At 41.2% G+C, this 24,015-nt stretch overlaps 1 protein-coding gene and 1 pseudogene across 1 annotated transcript in view; both read right to left on the reverse strand.

Annotated features, from left to right (window-relative positions):
* Window positions 1-5,110: 5,110 nt before the first annotated feature.
* LOC130101122 (gastrula zinc finger protein XlCGF26.1-like) overlaps window positions 5,111-24,015 on the reverse strand; it is a 32,866-nt gene continuing 13,961 nt past the window's right edge. Inside the window, exon 4 of the mRNA XM_056266696.1 lies at window positions 5,111-5,191. Coding sequence (XP_056122671.1) covers window positions 5,184-5,191 — 8 coding nt within the window. The 3' untranslated portion in view covers window positions 5,111-5,183. The remainder of the gene's footprint in view (window positions 5,192-24,015) is intronic.
* Window positions 5,211-19,623, reverse strand: LOC130101118 (zinc finger protein 271-like; annotated as a pseudogene).

Below are 24,015 nucleotides of genomic sequence, written 5' to 3' on the forward strand. Positions count from 1 at the left end.
TCCAGAGCTGTCGCCCGACTCAACCTCCAATCAGAGCAAGGCATGGGTTGCTCCAATCAGAGCAAGGCATGGGTCTTCGTCTTCTTCGCTGGGTATTAGCGCGCGTGATGTTTCGCGTCATTTCCGGTTCGTTTTATCGCGTGATTTTTTGTGACAAAACGTGGTTTGTAGACAAGATTGAATCGTTGGGTGACAGAGTTGTTGTCAACTCGTGTAGTGCGTTACCTCCTGTTGCGGATCAATCACGTTGTGTCGTGTGGTGTGAACAGCTCAACAACTTGAACACTCCTGATTTCACAGAGAGCAAGTCATGTAGTGTGAACCGGACAGTTCAGCCCGACGTTTTAAAATCAAGTAGTGTGAACTAGGCTTTAGACTGATTTTTTTTATGGCTATAATGTCCTATTATAATTTGTCACAAGACTCTTGCTTAACTCAAAGTACTTGGATACTCAAGTACATTTGAAGGCAAACACTTTTGTACTTTTACTCAAGTGAATGTTTAAAGGCAGCACTTCTACTTTAACTTGAGTAATATTTTACCTTGAGTATCTTTACTTTTACTCAAGTACATGGTATGTGTACTTCGTCCACCACTGCGTATAATACACACGCACCCTACACCACTACTAAACCTACCCTAACCAACCCATGCGTATCCTGTGCACGTAAAAACTCATTTTCGCATATAAATCACATGATAAACACAATGCGTGCTATAGAGACGCAGCGACATCACAGATGATGATAACAGCAGCCGTTCCTCTTCGGGTAAATCTAGGCCTATTTTAATGCCAACTGCAAATCTTGCATATCAAGTAGGCTAGCAAACACCGTTGCCATTCAACAGCGAGTGTGACAACGTGTGCTAAATGTTTTAACAAAGTTCCAACACTTCTTTATACGAGGCTATACTGTGTGTGTTAAATATTTCTGCTCAGTGTCAGATATTTCTCTGCTTAAAGTAAAAGTTATAATATGTGAAGACAAAATGTTGATCTTAACTTAAGTGTTTTACATCAGTAGCCAATTAAACGGCGCAACTTTTCATTTAATCAGAAATCAGAAAATCTTTAAATATTTAAGTTAACATTGTGTCCAGTTTGCCCCTGTAAATAAAAGGATATTATTTTTTGACAAAGTGTGTGCGGTTCCGTTTTCTTTAGTACCGGTATAAGAACCATTTAAGCACCGGAAGTTTAAAAAATACCGAGTAGGTACTGGTATCGGATAAAACCTAACCGATACCCAACCCTAGTCATACCGTGAAACAGAATTTTGGTCATACCACCCAGAAAGCAACAGAGATCAAGTATCAGACCTTCAATGTGCCAAAGTTTAGTTCTGTCATTCTCTTGTTAATGAGTTTGACAACTGTTAAAGCCTACAAGATTATGATTAAAAGTACATAAAAGATGACGATTAAGATTATATACGCATTTATATAGAATTTTTCATTCATATACTGATTATTATTCCACAGCTACCAAAGCAAACAACAATGAAGAATAAAGAATGGACACCAACCTATTTGTTCCTCAGCATCTTCATGTTTTATTCTGGATGGTTCTGGATCACTCATGTCTTCAATCTCCTCTTTAATAATCTCCTCTTTAATAATCTCCTCTTTAATAATCTCCTCTTTAATAATCTCCTCTTTAATAATCTCCTCTTTAATAATCTCCTCTTTAATAATCTCCATCTTTAACAGCTCGTGTCTCATTTCCATTTGCTCTGAAATAAACAGTATGTAGTCAGAATCAGTTCAAGGAGGATACATGTGAAAATTCAAGTGAACATTTAACAGAAATCAAGACATCAGGTTTCTGTCTGTGTAAGTATATAGTATCAGATCCTTGATGTTCAACAGTAATACCCTTGTTAATACAATTAAAACTAAAAAATTAAAAGGTTGTGAACATTTGTATGCATTTCTCTATAATTTATCATCCATATACTGTTTATTAGTTCACAGAATTGTTGAACAAACAAGAATGGACACGAACCTATTTGTTCCTCAGTATCTTCATGTTTTATTCTGGATGGTTCTGGATCACTCGTGTCTTCAATCTCCACTTTAATAAACTCAATCTCCTCTTTAATAAACTCCATCTTTAACAGTCACACAGATTTCAGCTGCTACTCCTGGAGTTTGTCCTTCTCTTGTAGGATGATGTGAATATTCCCAGTATTTATTGGTGAATTGTTGTGGGAGGGTCATCAGATCTGCCGAATTTAAAGAGAAATTACTGAATTACTTTACTTACATTCAAATTAATTGAACATGTCTGTTTTCTGATAGAAATATAAAGAATTGGATGGATTTAAATATCAGTGGCATTTAAAACAAGGTTGGTTTAATTCTTGTAGACAGAGAAACAACAGGACTATCATGTTTAACTGAGCTGCTGAAAAGCCTAATTTTTGTCTCCAATAGTTCCCTGTTTTCACCTCATTCATAATGGTAATGTCTGAGATCTTCAGTAAAGTGGAACAGATTAAGCAAATTATATTGGTGTCAACGAGCTAAAAGAGTCTGTGGAAAAAACTCTCTTTCAAAATAGTATTAAGTTACACTGTAACGTTAATTAAAAATAAACCAGGACACACTAAGTTACACATTTCATCACATTAGTAACATAACTTAAACACGTAAACTCTGGAGCTGGTTAATGTTAAACTCTGTAATCTGGTAACATCTCTCACCTGCAGACTGGAAATAAACGGCATCCGGAGAAAATATTCCACATTTGTCCTTCATTCACGATCATTATCAGCGTCACTTTCAGCCTCAACTGATTATTAAAGTTTCAGCTCGTGTCTCTCGCGCATCGCTCTTCTGCGCATCCTCAGTGCGCAGAGTGTAATTTTTCTTAAAGGGGCCGCATATTACGGTGGCCGAGACAGCTCAACGCGCTGCAACTGAAGCAAACACATGCAAATAGAAAAAAAACGCGTGCAAATAGAAAAAAACGCATGCAAATAGAAAAAAACACATGCAAATAGAAAAAAAACACATGCAAATAGAAAAAAACACATGCAAATAGAAAAACACAGGTGCAAATAGAAAAAAACACCTCCAAATTAAAAAAAAAAACATCTTCATCAGTTTCACAACACACGTATGCTCCAAATACAGAAACGTTTTATTTTATTTGCATGTGTTTTTTTTCTATTTGCACGCGTTTTTTTCTATTGCATGTGTTTTCTTCAGTTGCAGCGCGTTGAGCTCTTTCGGCCACCGTAGCATATTCTTAAAGTCCCCATGAATTCAAAATTGACCATACTTACTTTGTTTGCCTAAATTGATCGTTTTGTGGTGAACAATTCATCCATGCAAGTCAATCCACACAAACAAATTTTTTGGCTTCGTAATCTTTAATCAAAATCTGAAATTTCCCCTCCCCTCTGCGTTGGAGGACCTTGCCTGATGACGTAGGTTTCACGGTTTGGGCGTCTTCTTAACATCCATAATCACGCCCCTCCAACTGACAATAGACAGGCTGAATGAAAACACCTACTTTTCTAGATCCAATCAGGTGCTAGTTGGGGAAAAAGCCACGCCCACCATTTTGCCTCATTTAGTATTCCGTTTCTCTCGGAAATACGTCACAACACTGGAGAAAAGTCGTTTGCAACTTCCGGTTCACGGGGACTTTAAAGGAGAACTACAGTCAATTTTAACACTGAGCTCATTTTTTGTACATTTGGAGTGCTGTCAGTACAGACAAAAACGACAAAAATCGGTGTTGCCTACACCGTGTTATCCTCTTTTAAAAATTTGCACCCTGTTGACTTCAATGGGGCAAGTTTTAAACCTGCTTTTAGCCTCTTAACAACCTTAATGTGTCAATACAAGTGCACAGCCATGTGAGTGGTGTTATTAAGAGTGATCTGACTGCAGTAGATGTGAAAGATATTATTAAAAATGATGTTTATTCAGCCAGCTCACATACCTGTATTTACTTCCTGTTTTCGTTCGAAGTCCACAGTAGTCGATTGTCGAGTTCGCGCGATCATTAGTTATATTAGTTACCAATGATCGCGCGCGAACTCGCGAATTTGACCAGTCAGATTGACCGTGGTCACTCTTAATAACACCACTCACATGGCTGTGCGCTTGTAATGACAAATCAAGGATGTTAAGAGGCTAAAAGCAGGTTTAGAACTTGCCCCATTGAAGTCAACAGGGTGCGAATTTTAAAAAGAGGATAACACGGTGTAGGCAACACAGATTTTTGTCGTTTTTGTCTGTACTGACAGCAATTTCAAATGTACAAAAAAATTAGCTCAATGTTAAAATTGACCGGAGTTCTCCTTTAAGTAAATCACTTTTCGTCACTGATACAGAGCAAATACACTATTCTCATATTTATGACTTCGACAGTCTAGTCACCAGAACTGGGTTAATCAAACCTTATCAATACCAACAAAAATATATCTTTTCGTTGACAGACTTGGGTCTAAATTTAAAGTTACCCTATAATAACTTGTTTATGGAGCTGTTACAAACAACATTTTTGCTTGTATATGTTGCTTGGTTTTGTGATACATGCTTGTGTTGATCCTTCATCATATAATTATTTAAAAAAAAACGTATTAATTTTTTGCTCCAGGAGTGAAAAACTCTTTTACACAAACACATAAACTTCTCATCTGCATGAACCTTCAGGTGTTTTTCAGAATTGATGTTGAAGTAAAGTTTTTACCACACTGATCATAAATGGTTTTGTTCATTAGATCGGTTTATTCTTCATAATTGCATGTACTATCAAAACACAATGTGGGAGCTACAATAAGTAATATGAATATATCTAATTCAAGAAAGATCTACTCAGGACACGACCCATCAGATTTTGCAAACTAACCAGAAAGAGACAGAAAAATATTTAAACTCCAAGAAATATTTTCAAAAGATTAAAACACTCTTTTAGTTCCCTGATCAGACTACAAACAAGTATTTCGTTCTCTAAGAATTTCACAAAATTCACCAAGTTAAAAAATATGATATTGTGCTTTTGGAAGCAACTCCATATTTTGTTCAATTCACAACATTTACTTGACAGTATTATACATGAAAACTAAATGTTGCTCATTGTGACTTAAAAAAAAAAAACCTAGACCCTCCATATTTTATCTTGTGGAATTTATCTGAATGTAGTTGATATGAAAACGAATGTAGATCACTTCACTTGCAACAGTTTTTCATGAGCATGAAGCCTTGATAAATGTTTAAAACTCTCCCCACACTGAGTACAGTGGTACGGCTTCTCTCCAGTATGAACTCGCTCGTGTGTTTTCAGGTTTCCAGAATGATTGAAACTCTGGTCACAATATGAGCAATTTTAAGGTTTTTCTCCAGTATGAATTCTTTGGTGCAGTTTCAGATGACTAGATGTAGTAAAGCTCTTCCCGCAGTCACAACACACATGATCTCTCACTTCATTATGTGTTTTCTGGTGCAGTTTAAAACTGTCAGGCCGTGAAAAACTCTTTCCACAGAGAGAACACACATAAGGCCTCTCGTCTGAATGAACTTTCAGGTGTGATTTTAGATGTGTTGACGAAATAAACCCTTTACCACATCGATCACAGTTAAATGTTTTTTCTCCAGAGTGAATACGCAAATGATGCTTGAGTAAGGATGAAGATGTGAAACTCTTCTCACACTGAGTGCATGGATACGGTTTCTCTCCAGTGTGAATTCTCATGTGTGTCTTATAGTATCGTTTTTCTCTGAAACTCTTTCCACAGAGAGAACACAAGTGAGGCTTAGCATCTGTATGAAAAGTTAGGTGTTTTTTGAGATATGATGGTGAAGTAAAACCTTTTCCACACTGAGTACAGTAGTACGGCTTCTCTCCAGTATGAACTCGCTCATGATATTTCAGTGATTCAGAATGAGTGAAACTCTTGTCACAATATGAGCACTTGTAAGGTTTTTCTCCAGTATGTGTTTTCTGGTGCCGTTTAAAACTATTCAGCCGTGGAAAACTCTTTCCACAGAGAGAACACACATAAGGCTTCTCATCTGAATGAACTTTCAGGTGTAGTTTTAAACTTGAGGATGAAATAAAATCTTTACCACACTGATCACAGTTGAATGGTTTTTCTCCAGAGTGAATGTGCAGATGATAACTGAGACCTGATGCTTGAGTAAAACTCTTCTCACACTGAGTGCATGTATAAGGTTTCTCTCCAGTGTGAATTCTCATGTGTATCTTAAGGTTTATTTTATTCTTGAAACTCTTTCCACACTGAGAGCAGGAGTGCAGCTTATTGGCTTTTGTTTCTTGAGTTTTGAAGTCGCAGTGTTTCTTCACTTCATTTAGTTTCTGTCTTTGCTCCTTCACTTCCATCTGGTCTAAAATAAGCATATCAATCAGTTAGAATCAGTTCAATGAGGTTAAATGTGAGAATTAAAAACACTTAGCAAGCAGAAAACAAGACACCCGTCTGTATAAAGTATCTTTGAAAGGTCAGTTTTGTCATTCTCTTGTTAAAGCGATTAAAACTGGCTTATGATCATTTACATGCATTTCTCTGTTATTTGTAATCCATATTTCAGAGATACGAAAGCAGTCAACAATGAAGAATCAAGAATGGACACCAACCCGGGTTTCCGTTGTCCGGTAATTACCGAACATTAACCTGGAAAAAAATTAAATATCCGACAAAATTAAATCTCTCCGGTCAAATTGTCCGATAAAAATTGCGTAATAATCCCGCCCCCCTAACACAATATGAATTTGAGAATAAGCCTAAAATGTAGGGATGCACGATGATATCGGGACAACATCGGTATCGGCCGATAAAAGCTTAAAATGACCATCATCGGCAAATATGAATATTTCTGCCGATGAGCCTTGCCGATAGGGTGGCGTGTTTCCTATGTGCACGTGACGACCGTGAACGAAGCATGAGGGCCAGCAACTTAAACTTCCAACTAGGGGTGTGCGTCTAACGCGGTCTTTGATCGTGGACGATTAAAATGTCTCCACGATCTGCTTTTGAAGAAAAATCATAGTACGTGCATTCTATCAGTTCAATTCTGGCGCCTTTATCTCAACATACTGTACAGCGACGTACATTCACATCACATCACATGTAAACACAGAGGTAGAGTTACACTAACGGGACACAGCAATTCACAAAAGTTCATTATTTGCATGTGCGTCAAAGTCTTGCTAGTTAAACATGTCATTCACGTGCTGATGCGCTGTTCTAACATGCGCTTATCCGAGCGCGTGCACGCGACGCTCACAGGAACTAAAAGCCTGTCACAGCGCCTGTATACTGGACTAATCTTTCGAGTCTTATTGCGCTGATACTGTCAAATACACACAAGGTTTACATAAACAAAGTTGGTTATGTCTAAAGTGAAAGCAAACAGAGAAAATCTGCTCGTCAAATGTGTGTATATTAGGTGTCGCGTGCAGTTCTTAAAGTCCCACTCCGATCATATTTTGAGCTATTTTTAAACATTCCCAGTGGTCTTTAAATTATGGTTGTGCCATTTTTAGCCAAAATCACAAAACCTGTGCTGTTTTCTGGGACTTCGCTTCAGCAGAGCGGCAGTAGCTCATTAGCAATTCGCCTCTGCGTTGTGGGCGGAGCCGTTGGCACGGAGACGACCCTCCCCCTGCCCGTTGCTGAGAGCTCTGTCTCTCCCGCTAGCTTACACCCCCAATACCGGTGGGACAACAGTATTATATACACGTTAATTATTATTATCCGAAGTTAATCAAAGTTATCACCGATCACTGATCATTATTTCACTCCAAGACGTCGCGTGTGGAGACGCCCAGTGGAGTTACTACGTCACAACTCCAGTCTATTTTAGCCGGCATTTTAGCGTCTGCTACTGATTCACAGCCATTTGAATGTAGAAATACTCAGAAATACAACTTTGAGCTTATTTTTCTCAAGATATGTCCTCTAACATCAGAAAAATGCCACAAGAACATGTTAACACCTAGAAAAACATTATTTTCATCGGAGTGGGTCTTTAAAGAGACAGTAATAATATGCTGCCGCTTGTCCTTAAAGAGATACTGCACCCAGAAATAAAAATTGTCATTATTTACTCACTCTAATGTTGTTCCAAACCTGTATTCATTTCTTTCTTGTGCTTAAATATACTATGGAAGTCACTGAAGTACAGCAACTGTTTGGTTAGCCACATTCTTCCAAATAACTTTTATTTTCAACAGAAGAAAGAAACTGGAGAGAGTAAATGATGACAATTAAAATTCCGTTAATGTTAATAAAACAACAAAACACAGAGGAAATCAATCACTGCTCTTGACTGAGAACTTTAATAGAAGCTTTAATAAGCTTTATTTGCACTTACAAATATACAAATATATTGGTATTGGCATCGGGCAATATTAGTTTGAAAATATCGGCATATTGAATATCGGCCAAAATCCTATATCGTGCATCCCTACTAAAATGTATAAAGCAAAAATACACCGACCTTTGGCTATGTTATAAAGGAACTGGCTCTACCATTTGAAAGTTATTAAATATGGAAGTAAAATAATGACAAATGTGCTTGAAACATAAAGCCTGTTGAATTGTACTACTTGAAAAAAATATGCATTGCATTAACCCTGCTTGTATTTTAACGCATTGTATTTTTAGGGCTTGCATTTTTATGGGCTGAAATTTAGCATGATTGAATATTTACGCTGTGAATATTTCTCTTTTGGCACTCAACGAAGGCGGTCGCATTTTCTCTCCCTCCCCTTACCTCCCCTGCTTTGCTCCTCTCGTCACGTCTAGTCTACTGTCTTGTACTTTGAGAGACTCTCTCAGCACTGCTCTCCAAACTAAGAAATTATGGATTTGATCAACTGGTCTCTCTGAGGCACCTAGATTATGATGCCAGGCATAGCAACTCTCCAGGCCTACAGATACATGAACTCTTACATATATATACAGATATGCAATCTGCTGTTAGTCGACCTCACCAGCAGGGGGTGCAAGCGCGAAGACCAGAGCAACAGTTAGATCGACGTGCTTTAAGCGCGCTACAGAGAAGCTCTCTATCGACTGGCCCGACGAGCCCCGCGAGTCACAATTGTCTAAACTCGACGAGAGATTTTTAAGTGGTCCTAATTCTAGGCCTGAGCGGCGAAAGCTGCCCTTTTCAGTGATCTGCATCACGAGATCTCCAAATCCTGGAAGCAGTCTTTTTCCACGCGTCTAACAAACGCGGCAGCCGCTGACCTCACCAACGTCGTCGGTTCTGTGGAGCAGGGCTATTCCGCCATTCCAGCGGTTGAGGACACACGTTGGCTACTCACCTTTCTCCGTCGTCGGCTCGCGGTTTTTGAGAAGGAGTCATTCGTTCCCCCCCGTCGCGCTCCCAGGCTGCCGAGGCCTCGTTGGAATCCGCGACCTGGGGTTCGGATGTAGAGCTCGAGGATATAGAGTACGAGCAGACGGGCCAGACCCTTTCTCTCCCTCCCTCTCCCGAGCACCCACGCGGTGTTCGGCCAGTCAAGTTTTCGCATGATTATTTATGCCCCAGCCCGAGAGCACGCGAGACGGGCGATTGCTGCAGAGCGCCACCTATGGCTCAATCCGTGACAAATAGAAGGTTTTCCTCTTGGACGCCCCAGTTTCTCAATCTGGACTGTTTGGGGAGGTGGTCAACACTGTGGTTGACAAGTTTCGGGCTGCAAAATCCCAATCAGCTGCCCTCAGGCGGTTTATGCCCAGGAGGGCTAGGGAATCCTCTAACCCCTCCCTGGCTCAACCCAGAGAACATTCGTCTCATAGGCTGGATTTTGCTGCTAGGAGAAGTGACTCGGCTCATCCCCCACCTGCTACAGTTTGGGGAGCCCACGGTCGCCCGTTTCCCCGCCAGCGACCTCATAAGCGTCTGGAGCTTTAAGCAGTCTAACAAACCCTTCGCTCCAGCCTCCTCGAATCGTTCCTGACCCGCAGGTCAGAAAAAGGAGAGCTTCCCCCGATTTACGAGGTTGGGACAAGTCGCGAAAGCGTTTCTGCCCACCTCTCACTTGCTCTCCTTCTCTAAACCTGTCACTTTCGCCACCCAGCGTGTTTCGAAGTGCAGTTACTACTCAACCTCGTTCAAACCGTCTGGCGCAGGAGGACGGAGACGCGTTCAGCTTTCTCCCCTTGCCTTCGACGCGTTTGATGCCTGCCGCTCGCATCCTTGGAGACACTTTCGGTTTTCCTCAGGAGCAGGCAGACCCTATGATCTTGATCAAACAGGCAGTGGTACCTCCCACTACGTGTCAGGACGTCAAGTGCTCTCCTTCACGTTGGACCACGCCACCCCACAGGAGTCAGCGCGTCACCCTAACACAGGTATCTCCGCCGCATTGCAACACTCCACTTCCTCTATCTCATTTCTTTCAAGAATGGAGGCGTCTGCCAGGGGTATCGCCTTGGATCCTCCGCATGGTTCGGCTCGGCTACAGACTTCAGTTTTGTCGCCCGCCCCCTTGCTTCAACGGAGTCTTTCCAACTGTAGTCAACAGCGCCTCAGAGGCTTCTGTACTACATTAGGAGATTTTGATCCTTCTCCTCAAGGGAGCAATAGAAGAGGTTCCTCCGAAGGAAGTCGAGCAAGGCTTCTTCAGCCGTTACTTCTTGGTCCCGAAAAAGGGCAGAGGTCTGCGACCAATACTAGACCTGCGCCGGCTAAATTTCTCCCTTTACAAATGGAAATTCAAGATGTTAACGCTGAAAGCTATCATATCTCAAATTCGAGCAGGAGACTTGTTCGTGACAGTAGACCTGAAGGATGCATATTTTCATATTCAGGTCGTACGGCGACACAGGAGGTTCCTGAGGTTTGCCTTTGGAGAGAGGGTGTACCAGTACAGGGTCCTTCCCTTTTGTCTCGCTCTAGCGCCGAGAATGTTCACAAAGTGTATGGATGCTGCTCTGGCCCTGTTGCGGCTCCAGGGCATCCGTATACTCAACTACCTGGATGATTGGCTCCTCTTTAGCCCACTCCAGGGAATTAGTGACTCACCACAGGGACATTGTCCGTCACATTCAGTCTCTCGGCCTGAGGTTGAACACAGAGAAGAGTGTTCTTACCCCAACAGGCCCGTTTGGCTCCTGCCCGGATTTACAGTCTTTTGACACGTTTGGCTCGCTTCACGCTTGGCCATCGTGTTTCTGTGGGCACTTGCCGCAGGCTTCTGGGTCTCATGGCCACAGCATCCCCTGTGCTTCCCCTAGGGTTGCTCCACGTGAGACCGTTTCTGTGGTGGATGAAACTCTCAGGTGCCCGGTCCACAGGACCAGCTCTTCGCCTGTTGAAGGTGTCGCGCAGTTGCTTCCGCGCCATTTCAATTTGGTGGGACCCTCTCTTCCTTCGGAAAGGGGTCGGCATGGGTGCAGTTGGGCCAAATGGTAACGACGGACGCCTCTCTGACCGGCTGGGGTGCGGTTTTCGAGGGCAGGCCAGCATGTGGGGTCTGGACTGGAGAGACTCTCTCTTTGGGAAGTGTTCGCAAAAGCAGAGGTGGACCTCTTTGCATCACAGGAGTCATCCCAATGCCCACTTTGGTTCTCCCTGAGCCCCCCAGCACCATTCGCCCACCCATGGCCGATGCAGAAACTTTATGCATTCCCGCCTGTCAAGTTGATGCAGGCAGTTTTGTCCAGAGTGAGGGAGAGCGGAGCCCGTCTCCTACTTATAGCTCCATTCTGGCCGTCCCAGCCGTGGTTCTCGGAGCTGGTTCCTCTTCTGGAACTCCCCCCTTGGGAGATTCCGGTCAGGGAGGATCTGCTGTCCCAGCTTCAGGGCAGGATATGGCATCCTCGCCCCGAAATTTGGAAGCTATGCGTATGGCCCATCAGAGCCCGCTAGCTTTGAGCTTTGGTCTTCCCGCTGACGTCCAGGAGACCATTGCGAGTGTGAGAGCCCCTTCCACAAGAAGGTTATATTCCTCCAAGTGGAGGGTTTTTGAGTCGTGGTGTTCGACACACGCTACGGACCCAGTCAGCTGCCCAGTCGGTTCAGTGCTGGAATTCCTACAGGAGAAGTTTGCTTCTGGAGCGGCCACTACTACTCTGAGAGTGTATGTTGCGGCTATTGCCGCTCATAGAGAGTCGGATGAGATCCCCCTAGGTAAATTGAGGTTAGTCTCAGCATTTATGCGTGGGGTTAGGCGCCTGAAACTAGTACACTCCCCTGGAATTCCCTCTTGGGACCTGACGGTCGTCCTGGAGGGCTTAACGGAGGCTCCCTTTGAGCCCTTAGAGTCAGCTCCAGAGCGGATTCTGACTCTCAAGGTTACTCTTTTGTTAGCCTTGGCTTCTTTGAAACGGGTGGGGGATTTGCAAGCTCTTTCTGTTAGCAATACTTGTATAGACTTCGCTCCTGGTCTGGTCAGGGTGACTTTGAGACCGAAACCGGGATATGTGCCCAAAGTATTGTCCACAGCATTCCGGTCTCAGGTTATTGTCCACAGCATTCCGGTCTTCACTCTTTCCATCCTCCTACTTTTGTAGAAAAACTCTGAGAAGGACAAGAAGCTTAATTTGCTCTGCCCTGTCCGAGCATTGAAGTTATACATGGATCGCTCTGGCGGTTGGAGAAAATCCAACCAGCTCTTGGTATGTTTTGGTGTTGGCCGCCGCGGGCTTGCCGCATCAAAGCAGAGAATTTCCCACTGGGTTACAGAGGCTATTTCACTGGCATATAAGGTGCACGGTCTGCCTTCACCCCTTAGCATCAGGGCACATTCCACCAGAGGCGTGGCTTCCTCTCAAGCACTTTTTAGAGGTGACCTCCTGGAAGACATTTGTGTAGCGGCAGGCTGGTCCTCTCCGCACACTTTTGTCAGATTCTACAGTTCCCAAGATTTATCTGCTTGAACCAGTCGTGTGAGTTATCTGGTCATTGTACTAGTTACGGCTGCGCTTAGCTTGGCAAGTTTGGTATTTCGTTCCCACGGCGTCTTAAGCTACGCAGCGTTGAGTGAAACTATGAAAGAGAACGTCTCTGGTTACTGATGTAACCTATGTTCTCTTAATAGGGAACGAGACGCTGCGTTCGCTGCCAAGCTCCTTGCGCTGCCGACAAGCTTCCTTTTTCGGCATAGAAATCTGAGGAGCAGATGGCGCGCGCGCGCTAATATAATATGACGACGCAAGAGCGCCCGCGCCATCAGCAAATGGATTGGCGTGATTCTATAAGGGCTTCAGACAATCGGCACACCCAGAGGGCGTTCCCACTGCGTCTTAAAGTCCCTGTAAAGTCAAAAATAAGTATGTGTTCTGAGGTTGTCACACCACAGAAAAATGTGTTATTAGCCACCCAGCCAAATTTGAATGATAAAAAAAGCCGGCAAGTACATAAAATGAGCTATCAAAATCTTGAAAAAATTAGCAGTATTCTCTGCTCTCAAACGCTAGGGGCGTGTCTGCTGGCTGCGCTGAAACCACGCCCACTCACAGGAAAGCAGCCGACGGTGATATTAGGTGATACTGCTTTCGGGACGGGGAGATGAAGGCCGAGGCGGGAGATAGTCGGTTCGGCCCCATTCACCAGTAACAGCGGATTATCAGTGAATCCCAGTTGTCTCCAACGAAAGTTTATAAAACTATCCCGTGTAAAATGATCACTACAGAGGCGGGTGTTGGCGGTGATCTTCAGCTCTACATCAAGGTTGGCTCTTCAACAAAATTAATCCGCCTCTTCTTGATGTGATCGTTTTCAGGAAATTTAAATAAAGACACCGATCTGTTTTGTACATGATCGCATCCAGGTAGTAACGTTAGCCTACGCATTTCCGTGTCGAAGGCATAGCTAGCTAGCAAACTGTAGGCTGTAGTAACTAATAGTACTGACAGTAACTCGCGATTGAGCACCAAACTGATGCGAATGTCCTCTATTGTTAGGGGAGGGGCCAGCCTCAGTGGCCTCAGTGCGTCATCAAGTAGGGGCGTGTCCAGGAGCTCAGGGGCTCCAGTGCGTCATCGAGCCCCGTTTTAGCCCCGCCCATAAAATCCGGAAAATAGCAATGGTGAAAAACTGTTTAACGGTCTAACTCCACAATTCAGATACTTCACAGTTCACAGTCTTTGTAATATGTTTTAGCAATACATTTCTAACATTTATAATGGGTTTAGAATTTTTTTTTTTAGAATTGCCTTTACAGGGACTTTAAGCTACGCAGCGTCTCGTTCCCTATTCAGAGAACATAGGTTACATCAGTAACCAGAGACGTTTTTATGTTTCATTCATTAACTTCATTGTTACTTCCCTGTGTAGCCTTACATGTTATCAGCTTTTTCTACCATGAACGGGATTATAATCGGTTTCCCTCAATACCTCATCATACTCAAAGATTCCCCTTCCGTCGGGACAAAGCGATTAACGTAGCTTAATGGACTAATACAGTGATATAAAAGACCAAACTCGCACCTTTTTGGGGAAGTATGTATTGTACATGTACTGCATTAGATTGAACTGGGAAGGGTCATAGCACTTTCATATTGTTGACCTATATTGTTAGTTTAACTGTAAGTCGCTTTGGATAAAAGCGTCTGCTAAATGACTAAATGTATAATTGGCTTGACATTCACAGATTTAGGGACCGTCTCTAAAGTAACATTGGTAGTCCTATAGGCCTAAACGTTTCTAACTTCAATAGCAAACTTCAATTTATTTGTATAAATTGCACATTATGCCTGACACCTACATGAACACTTTACAGTTGGTTTTATGACTGTAAGTTTTTTTCTTCAAATACTATTTGCTTGAAGTTAGAAACGTGTATACCAATGTCGTATGTAACTTTAGAGACGGTCCCTAAATGTGCGAATGTCTAATGTCAAGCCAACTTTATGCCAGTATCACTGAGAAACGCTGAGCATTAAACTTTGAGCGTCAAGTTCATATTCGGAGTCTTTCTGCTTGCCTGCGAGTTTGGTCTTTTATATCACTGTATTAGTCCATTTTGCTACATGTAACCCCTCCACCCGGGTCCTACTCGACCCGCTCCGAGCGGGCCTCGAACCCGGGTCTCCGGCATGAGAGTCAGGCGCTCTAACAAGGAGGCTAAAGACTGCAGACCCTAGCATCTGTCGCTAGAGCGCCTATTGAGATCAGAGGAGGTTTACACGCACAGCAACAACTAGCTGGCCTCCGTTACATACATTAAGCGTTTTATATGTCCAGCAGGGGAATCCTGACTTGAGGGAAACCCTAGTACTCAGTGTTTCCCCTAGGATTTTTTTTCAGGGGGGGGGACTGCTAATGTTGCGGAGCGGGCGTGTTACGGATACGTGGTGTAATTTTTTCAGCAATCAAAAAGCATGTCTAATTAATTGAAATAATGTATTATGAATCATTAAACGTATACATGTTAAAAAAATATATGAAAAAAAAATTCACACTAATTCTGTGTTTTTTTTTTCTGGTAATAAAATGAAGACATAACACACAAATTTTATCATTTATCATCAATTTTAATCATATGAAATTAAATAAGCTTTTTGTCAAATAACGTGCTGCACAATGAGCTTTACTGTTAAAATTAAAACATGGATTATTCCTTAAAAAAATCAGTTTTGATGATAATTTATTTGGATTCCTGTTAGTATTATTACATTGGGACATATCTAAATTCTACTGTACAACGGTAATTTATTTCTGTCAAGTTAAACCAAACTTCTTTTTTGACGGGTTGCCGTGAAGACCTTTTGAGTTTCTGTGTGTTTATGTCATGATGATAGTTTTTCTCAAATGAAGCGGTTAACGAAGTAGGGGAAACACTGGAAACACAGCACATTGCCGCAATATAAAGTTAAGGCAACTAAACAACCAAGAAAAATATGTCAAACTCAAATGTAACATTGGATCTGTACATCCGCATCGGGGGAATAACATTTTAATATCATTCACGGTAGAGAAAGATGCATGTAGGCTACACAGGAAAATTAATCGTGAAGACACTGAATCTCACATAAAACAGACGTCATAATAATCACAGATACACTTACATTATAAATTAGTTTTTATGAATGAATGGCTTGCTCTAACTCTTGCTCTGGTCTTCGTCAACAACATGCGCTTGCAGCCCCTGCTGGTGAGGTCGACTAACAGCAGATGGAGATTATGCTTTTCCTGCAGTTCCTGGATGTCAACGTTGAATTTACTGTCGAATTTGAACCACTGAATTTGTGGAAGCGAATTTGCAAAGCAAAATAAAATGGACCGAAAACCGCCTGTTGAATATTATAGGTTGTATTTTTAATCAGTTTGAATATTTTGGAAGTGAAATATGAAAGGTGAATATGGATTATTGAAATTTTACTAATGAAAATATGTTTGAAATGTTTTGAATTTAAATATTCACAGCTTAAATATTCAACCATGCTAAATTTCAGCCCATAAAAATGCAAGCCCTAAAAATACAATGCATTAAAATACAAGCAGGGTTAATGCAATGCATATTTTTTTCAAGTAGTACAATTCAACAGGCTTTTTTTCAAAAACATTTGGCATTATTTTACTTCCATAATTAAACAACATCGCAAGCTGGATTTCAAATAAAGCGCTCGCCTAAAACGGATGTAATATAGATCTAAACAACGAACGATTGAGTGAGACGTTTCAAATATGGCCAGGCCCAGGCAGGCTAGCCTTAAAAGCTTTTTTCAGAGGCCAGACGCAACGGACGATGGTGAATCAGGAACATCTTATTATATAGAACAGTGGTTCTAATCTGCGCACTCGTAGGCTACAGTTTTTTTTTCTCTCATCAAAACTGAATAGCCTATGTTCATCAGTGGTTACAGCCAATATCAAGCAGGGACACGTTTGTGTGCATTTTATTTTGTGATTTCACCGGAATGAATAGAGAGTCTCCGCAACGGCGATAGATTGAAGAGCGCCTCCGAGTGAAGATTGCGCAACTCGCGCAGCGCGCCGTCCATGACACTGATAGCAGCGGACACGAGCGCTCAGCTTGATTTCAAAAACAACAGATTGTAGCGCTAGATCTCTTATTTAATAGCGAACTAAATTAATGATCTGCTAGTTAACTGGAGATGTTTTATTTATTTGTATTAGGTATATCCGTGCCTCAATGTTTCAAAAAGTGAATGGGTCTCATTCATGAAACATTCGTAAATATACGAGTAAATATGCGAGTGATTTGCGCGTAAAGAGACCTTCCCGAAAATTCTTCTCCTGATTCACAAATACTTCGTAAACGTCAGATGTGATAGTGAAATGTGTGTGTGTGTTAATGAATTCCAATCAGTCGTAAATGGGATGTGCGTGCACGTTCATTCTCAATTACAATAAATCCCGCCCATTAAATCCGACTGACAACTATATATGGGCATCATATTATGACATGAATGCGAATGGAAAAAAAATTCTCAGATGCAGAAATTGAAGTTTTATTATCAGAAGTTCATTCAAAACGCCACATTTTATTTTCAAGCGTACATAGTGGCGTATCGGGTCCTAAAAAAAGGAAGCTTGGCAGCATATGGAGTTTCATCTGTTATTTATTAATCGAACATTCCCAGAAGTGAGAAGAAAATGGTTCGACATTAAGCTTGAGAGCAAAAAAACGAATTAGTTCACTTCGGAAAAATAGTATTCAAACTGGAGAAGGACCACCACCGCAGATGCTATTACTGGCTCTCATGATAAGAAAAACCGTATGTAATTACTATATATAATATTTTTTCAAATATTAGCTACATATTTGTTGAATAATAGCTACATATTTGTTGAATATGTAGCTACCCGATTAAGGTGAATTAAAATGCAGCCTTATTAATGAGCAAAACGTTCGGGTGTTAAGCGCACTATTTACGCGTGGCTGGGAGCAGGTGTAGATTTCTTGTGTACCAACTAACATTTGGAAAATACGAACATTTTAATGAATCCGAAAATTTACGCCAGAACCACTTTACACACGATTTACACAAAAATTCGTTCTGCTCGTGTTTCATGAATGAGACCCAATGTGTGTGAAACCATAGTAAAAAACAATTGGTGTTGATTGACGCCAATCGATCGGATGTTCATGTTTTTTCCGTCTATTTGAAAGTTAGGCTAATAATAACATGTTGCATTCTATACGGCCTGATTATGTCATTTTTTTAAAGTTACATAGCCTGCCTCCAGTTTTCCTCAACTTGACAAATTAAGAGGCGATATTTGACCGGCATATCATCAAAATGTCCGTAAAACGAAACCTCTGCCGGTCACTTTGACCGGCACCATTTTTTTCTAGCGGAAACTCTGACACCAACCTATTTGTTCCTCAGTATCTTCATGCTTTATTCTGGATGGTTCTGGATAACTGATGTCTTCAATCTCCTCTTTAATAAACTCCATCTTTAACAGTCACACAGATTTCAGCTGCTACTCCTGGAGTTTGTCCTTCTCTTGTAGGATGATGGGAATATTCCCAGTATTTATTGGTGAATTGTTGTGGGAGGGGCTTCACTGCAGGTGTGAACTGTGATCACTGTGTGATACTGACACCCACAGGACCAGATCTGGAAAAATAAAAGATAAGTTACTGAATTCATACTGGATTACTTTAACAGTAAACACATATAGTGCCTTTGTTTTAGTTCAAATATAGAGCATTTTGATGGTTACATATTAGTAGCATATAAAACAACTGTAGGTTGATCATTTTTATGTAACCCAGGATATAATAAGGATGAAACAGGGCACAGGTTCTATTATTCAATTAATATTTAAACTAATCAGAAATATGACACAAGACGACAGAAATCAACCATCGATTAAGGGACTGAGAATGATGACACAAAAGGAAATAATCTAACACTTGACCATCAAAATGTGGAGAACAAGTACTTTACAATATTATGATAATTTAAGTGGGGTTTTTTCAGAATAATTTATCATATATTGCTCATTATTTAATTTCATTTATCATATATTGCAATTTTTGTTTGAACTATGCTAAAGTTTTCTTAATTGGTGAACTATTGTGAGGGACGCCAGATCTGCCCAATTCAAGGTTACTGAGTTTATACTTTAATAATTACACTTCTTAAATGAAATGGCCATATGTGCTTGATTTAAGAAATATAGATAATGTTGATACGGTTAAAGTAGCATTTAAAACGGCTCTATATGAAGGTTGTTCATTGTTATGTGACTCCAGATTTTATAAGGATGAAACAAGTCACATGTTAAATTATTATATATGAATTAAATAGAAATCATAAAAAATATGCCTATATCGTTATGCTAATCAAAACTAACGTTAATGATTTAATTATCTGCACGTTACGCTACGAACTGTACATTTGGGCAACACAAACATCAATTCTTAAATGATAAATATAACATCTCTGACCTGCAGACTGGAAATATGCGGCATCTGGAAAAAATATTTCACATTTGCTATTCATTCATGATCGTTAACACAACAGCGTCACTTTCAGCCTCAACTGGTGAAAGTTTCAGCTCGTCTCGTGTCTCTCGCGCTTCTCTCTTTTTTTATTGCATTATCAAGAACATTAACATAATATACTCTTACAGTGGATCACAACGTGTTCGACTGTAACGTTCATAGCAGCGTCAAAGGAAACAAGAAGAAGAAAGAGAGAGAGAAGAAAGAAAACAAAGCTATAGAAAGGCTCTCGCGCTTCTCTCTTCTGCGCATGCTAAGTGCGCGCGGTGTCGTGTTTCTTAAAGGGGCCGCATTCAGTAAATCACATCTTCGCACTGGACCAAATCAACTATTATAATAATTAATAATGCACAGTAATAATATATACAATATGGATTCAACAATAGATTCACCCTTACATAAATTCACTGGATCTTGGTGATTTAAGTTGGACCTCAATGCATAATGTGATTTATTGTCAGCCAACAGTTTCATGAAAACAACAAAATACATTTATAAATAAAATAGCCAGTGAACAAAATATGAATAAAACCCGAAGGCAAATAATCATAGGCGGTGTATGTGTAAGGCTGGACAAGAGTTCTCACTCAAACCACTGCCTGCTGAACAATGGCGTAACGAGCCAACACCGGGCCCTTATGCAGGATTATCAAGGCGGGCCCCCTACTACAGCACGTGATGACGCAATGTCCACGAGTAGGCTACCATGAATAGGACAGGATAGGATCATAGAGACACAGCATATAAGAGACGAGATGACAGACAAAATAGGATAAACATCTCGAATTCCTATTTTCGTTTTTAAAGTCCCACTCCGATCATATTTTGAGCTATTTTTAAACATTCCCAGTGGTCTTTAAATTATGATTATGCCATTTTTAGCCAAAATTACAAAACCTGTGCCGTTTTCTGGGACTTCGCTTCAGTAGAGCGGCAGTAGCTCATTAGCAATTCGCCTCTGCGTTGTGGGCGGAGCCGTTGGCACGGAGACGACCCTCCCCCTGCCGTTGCTGAGAGCTCTGTCTCTCCTGCTAGCTTACACCCCCAATACCGGTGGGGCAACAGTATTATATACACGTTAATTATTATTATCCGAAGTTAATCAAAGTTATCACCGATCACCGATCATTATTTCACTCCAGACGTCGCGTGTGGAGACGCCCAGTGGAGTTACTACGTCACAACTCCAGTCGATTTTAGCCGGCATTTTAGCGTCTGCTACTGATTCACAGCCATTTGAATGTAGAAATACTCAGAAATACAACTTTGAGCTTGTTTTTCTCAAGATATGTCCTCTAACATCAGAAAAATGCCACAAGAACATGTTAACACCTAGAAAAATATTATTTTCATCGGAGTGGGTCTTTAAAGGTCATTTTTAGGGCTGACTTCTAATTCGGAGAGGTCTGATTCGACTATGAACCTCATAGTCGAATAGTAGGGAAGTGTTATCTAACCAATAGGGGTGTGACGGTTATTATATAACCGTGAGACCGACGGTTATAGTTGAACACCCTCATCATTAGAACTCTATAACCGCCAAAACCGTGCTATTAAAATAATTTTTACAAACATTTTTTATCATAGAGAATGTTTAAATACTAATATGTCGTCTTACGAGGGAAACGGAGGCGGAGTTAGTGGTGCTTCAGAGGCTGCTACTGCTGGAGATGATTCGGGAGAGGTCTGTGCCCCTTTACCGATCAGAGTGCGCGCTGACACGGAGTAAAGCCTTGTTTCGACGCGTCCGCACAAGCGCGAAGGTGCGCGCGGCAAAATGACGAGTTGGGTGCGCAAGACCCCATTTCGCTTGGCTGTGTGCACGGCTTTTTTTGTAAAGCCGCCTTTCCACTGCACACGACATTCGCATACGATTGTCGCATTTCGCCCCCTAGTGTCAGTCGCAAGGAACTTTGAAATTGGTCGTGAAGCAACCGTTACCCTCGGCTATTCACAATGGTAAAATAAATGAATGATGAATGTAATGCATGCATGAATATATTCATGCATGCATTACATTCATCATTCATATATATCCACACAAAACAAATGACCCTCAATACATCTACAATAATAGATTTTACAGAGCTAATCAATATAAATATTGATTTAATAATTATAAAAAAATAATTTCTGTCAAAATTATTAATAACCGACATTTTACAGAAATAAAGTTTACAGAATAACATTAAAGAGCCGCAGAAGTTCAGATATTTCAACGGATCCAAAGCTCAAATCGGATACGAATTTTCCGCATACGCATATGATCGGAACTCCCCGCAGCTCCTGTACGACTCTCCATTGGAAATGAATGACTTCCGGTCCAACGTCTGTCGTTTGTCGTGTGCAGTGGAAAGGCGGCTTACGCCGCCTTCACACTGGCAGATGAAATCAGCTCCGTAATACGTAATACGCAATACGGACCCAACGGACGTCATTAGAAAGGTTGATTCTGTCAGTTCTGTATGATCTCTCTGATGAGGGTTATAGAGATATTAATAGGAAGGCTGCTGCGTGAGGAAAGTTGCTCAGGACGTTGACATGTCAGGTCGGCTAAAAAATGTGATATAGTGGTATAATTTATACTACTATATCACATTTAGTTTGATGTCTGCCTACAATTTAATTGTATTAAAGCTGCAGTAGGGAGTTTTGAGAAAACGTTGACTTAGCCTGAAAATTTGAACAAGCACAACTTACAGGTCCCACCCCCTTGCTCTCTGCTGCGCTACAGCCCTCCCTCCACAGCTCGTCCTCCACAGCGGAGCCTGTCATGAACGCGCAGGCTAGTAAACAGGGCCACCCATAACAGCGGATAAAAAGTTATATGGCACATTCACTAATAGGGACTAAACGTCAACAATATGCTTTACATTGACTATGGCCTGCCCATACTTTGACTACAAACTTGGTCCTCAAATCATTATGTATTTTGCAATACATGTAACTTTATAACGTTGCACTCTTTCTATAAGTTATAAATAGCTAGTAAGATAACGTTAATATAACGATATAAAATGCTAGATAAGGTGTTGTAAGGGGTATACAGTCAAAGACCCAGAACCAGATATGAAGAATGAAGACCCGGAGTCAGAATTATAAAAAATTAAAGAAAAGTTTTACTGAAGATAGTTTGCATTTTCATCAGCAGAAGTCAGCTTCAAGACTCACACAGGAGTTCGTAGGCCGCCCCCCTTACAGTTACAAAGATCACAGCAGTTATACCATTTCCAAGGTCTAAGCTACGTCATTGCTTACAGGTTGAATGATTCTCATTGGCTAAGAAACATTAAGAGCCTAAACAATTTAACACATGTGAGGAGATAGGGGTGCCTATCGCCTTTAGTCAAGATAGTTGTCGTCCACTCATTGGATTTAGGTCTGTGGTGGCCTCGCAGGTTAGAGAAGGGCGCCGGGGTGTCTGGTCCGACCGTCCAGAACCTACATAGAATGTCATACGCACACACACACAAATAACAGACACTAGCAAATAACAGCTCCCATCAAGGCTGAAGAGAGTCTGAGCTCCTTATTATCAGTTAAGTATACCAAAACATAATGCTAAAACATTCACTCGTTTGGGAGAAAAACAGATAACTGGCATTTACTCCCAAGGAAGGAAATATACTGGAAAGAATACATTTTAATACAACAATTAAAGTTCGATAGTAACGCTCCATATAGCTTGACCATCTGTCCAGCGAAGGATCATATGTGTCCACGCTGCCTTTAGGACCCTCTATAAACCTTTCTACTGATCCCAGAGAAAGAGACAAACGGCCTTGTGGGTTACGGGGCCTTCGTGTCCTGCGTGTACTACGTGCAATCTCAAAGTAAGATTGGAATGCACCTAAAAGAAACTGGTTACTTGCATCCATGCATTTAAGAAAATATAATTTCACAAGCACAAGAATATAAAAATTATTATGTGATAATGAATATATTTGATTATTGATTTTTATAAAGGAAGTATATAACCATTCAAAATGATATATGATTATATATGTATTTGAAGAGGCAAGGGATTTTGACCAACCCTTCAGTGTGCTAGTACATTATTTCAGCAACATGACAAGCCAGTGAATTAGCAGGTTTCAATTGTTGCTTAGCAGAGTGCTTGACATTTTATCTACATGCAGCTAGAGTTTTTACACTGAATCAATGGGCTCTGTGTAATTCTTTCTTTTTCGCTTGTTTATCGTCATCGGTCTTTTTCCCTTTACCTCTTTGTTTTATGAGCAGGTGTCACTCGAGAATTGGCCGTTTAGGTTGTTTCTCCGTCATAAGCACAGCTGCAGCACGCCGGCAATCTTGAGTTTGAACGACGGCTCGCGCTGTGCAAGAGAGGGGTGTGTGATCAGCGCGTACACGAGCGTGACTGACACTGCTAAGACATTCCTCCTGGCTCTGATTGGTTGTTTCTGACCGGGAGCGTGTATTTCTGCAAATGGCAATAGGACCACTAGGAGGAGCCAGAGGAGCTTGATTTTTTCACAGATTATCTGTCTCATATTCTACAGGACATAATGACAGTTTTAACAAATATGTAAAAAATATGTTTTACAAAAGCTACCTACAGCAGCTTTAACTGCCC

Source organism: Rhinichthys klamathensis, unplaced genomic scaffold, assembly GCF_029890125.1.
Source record: "Rhinichthys klamathensis goyatoka isolate OS25496 unplaced genomic scaffold, OSU_Roscu_1.1 h1tg000253l_1, whole genome shotgun sequence".
Classification (NCBI taxonomy): Eukaryota; Metazoa; Chordata; class Actinopteri; order Cypriniformes; family Leuciscidae; genus Rhinichthys; species Rhinichthys klamathensis.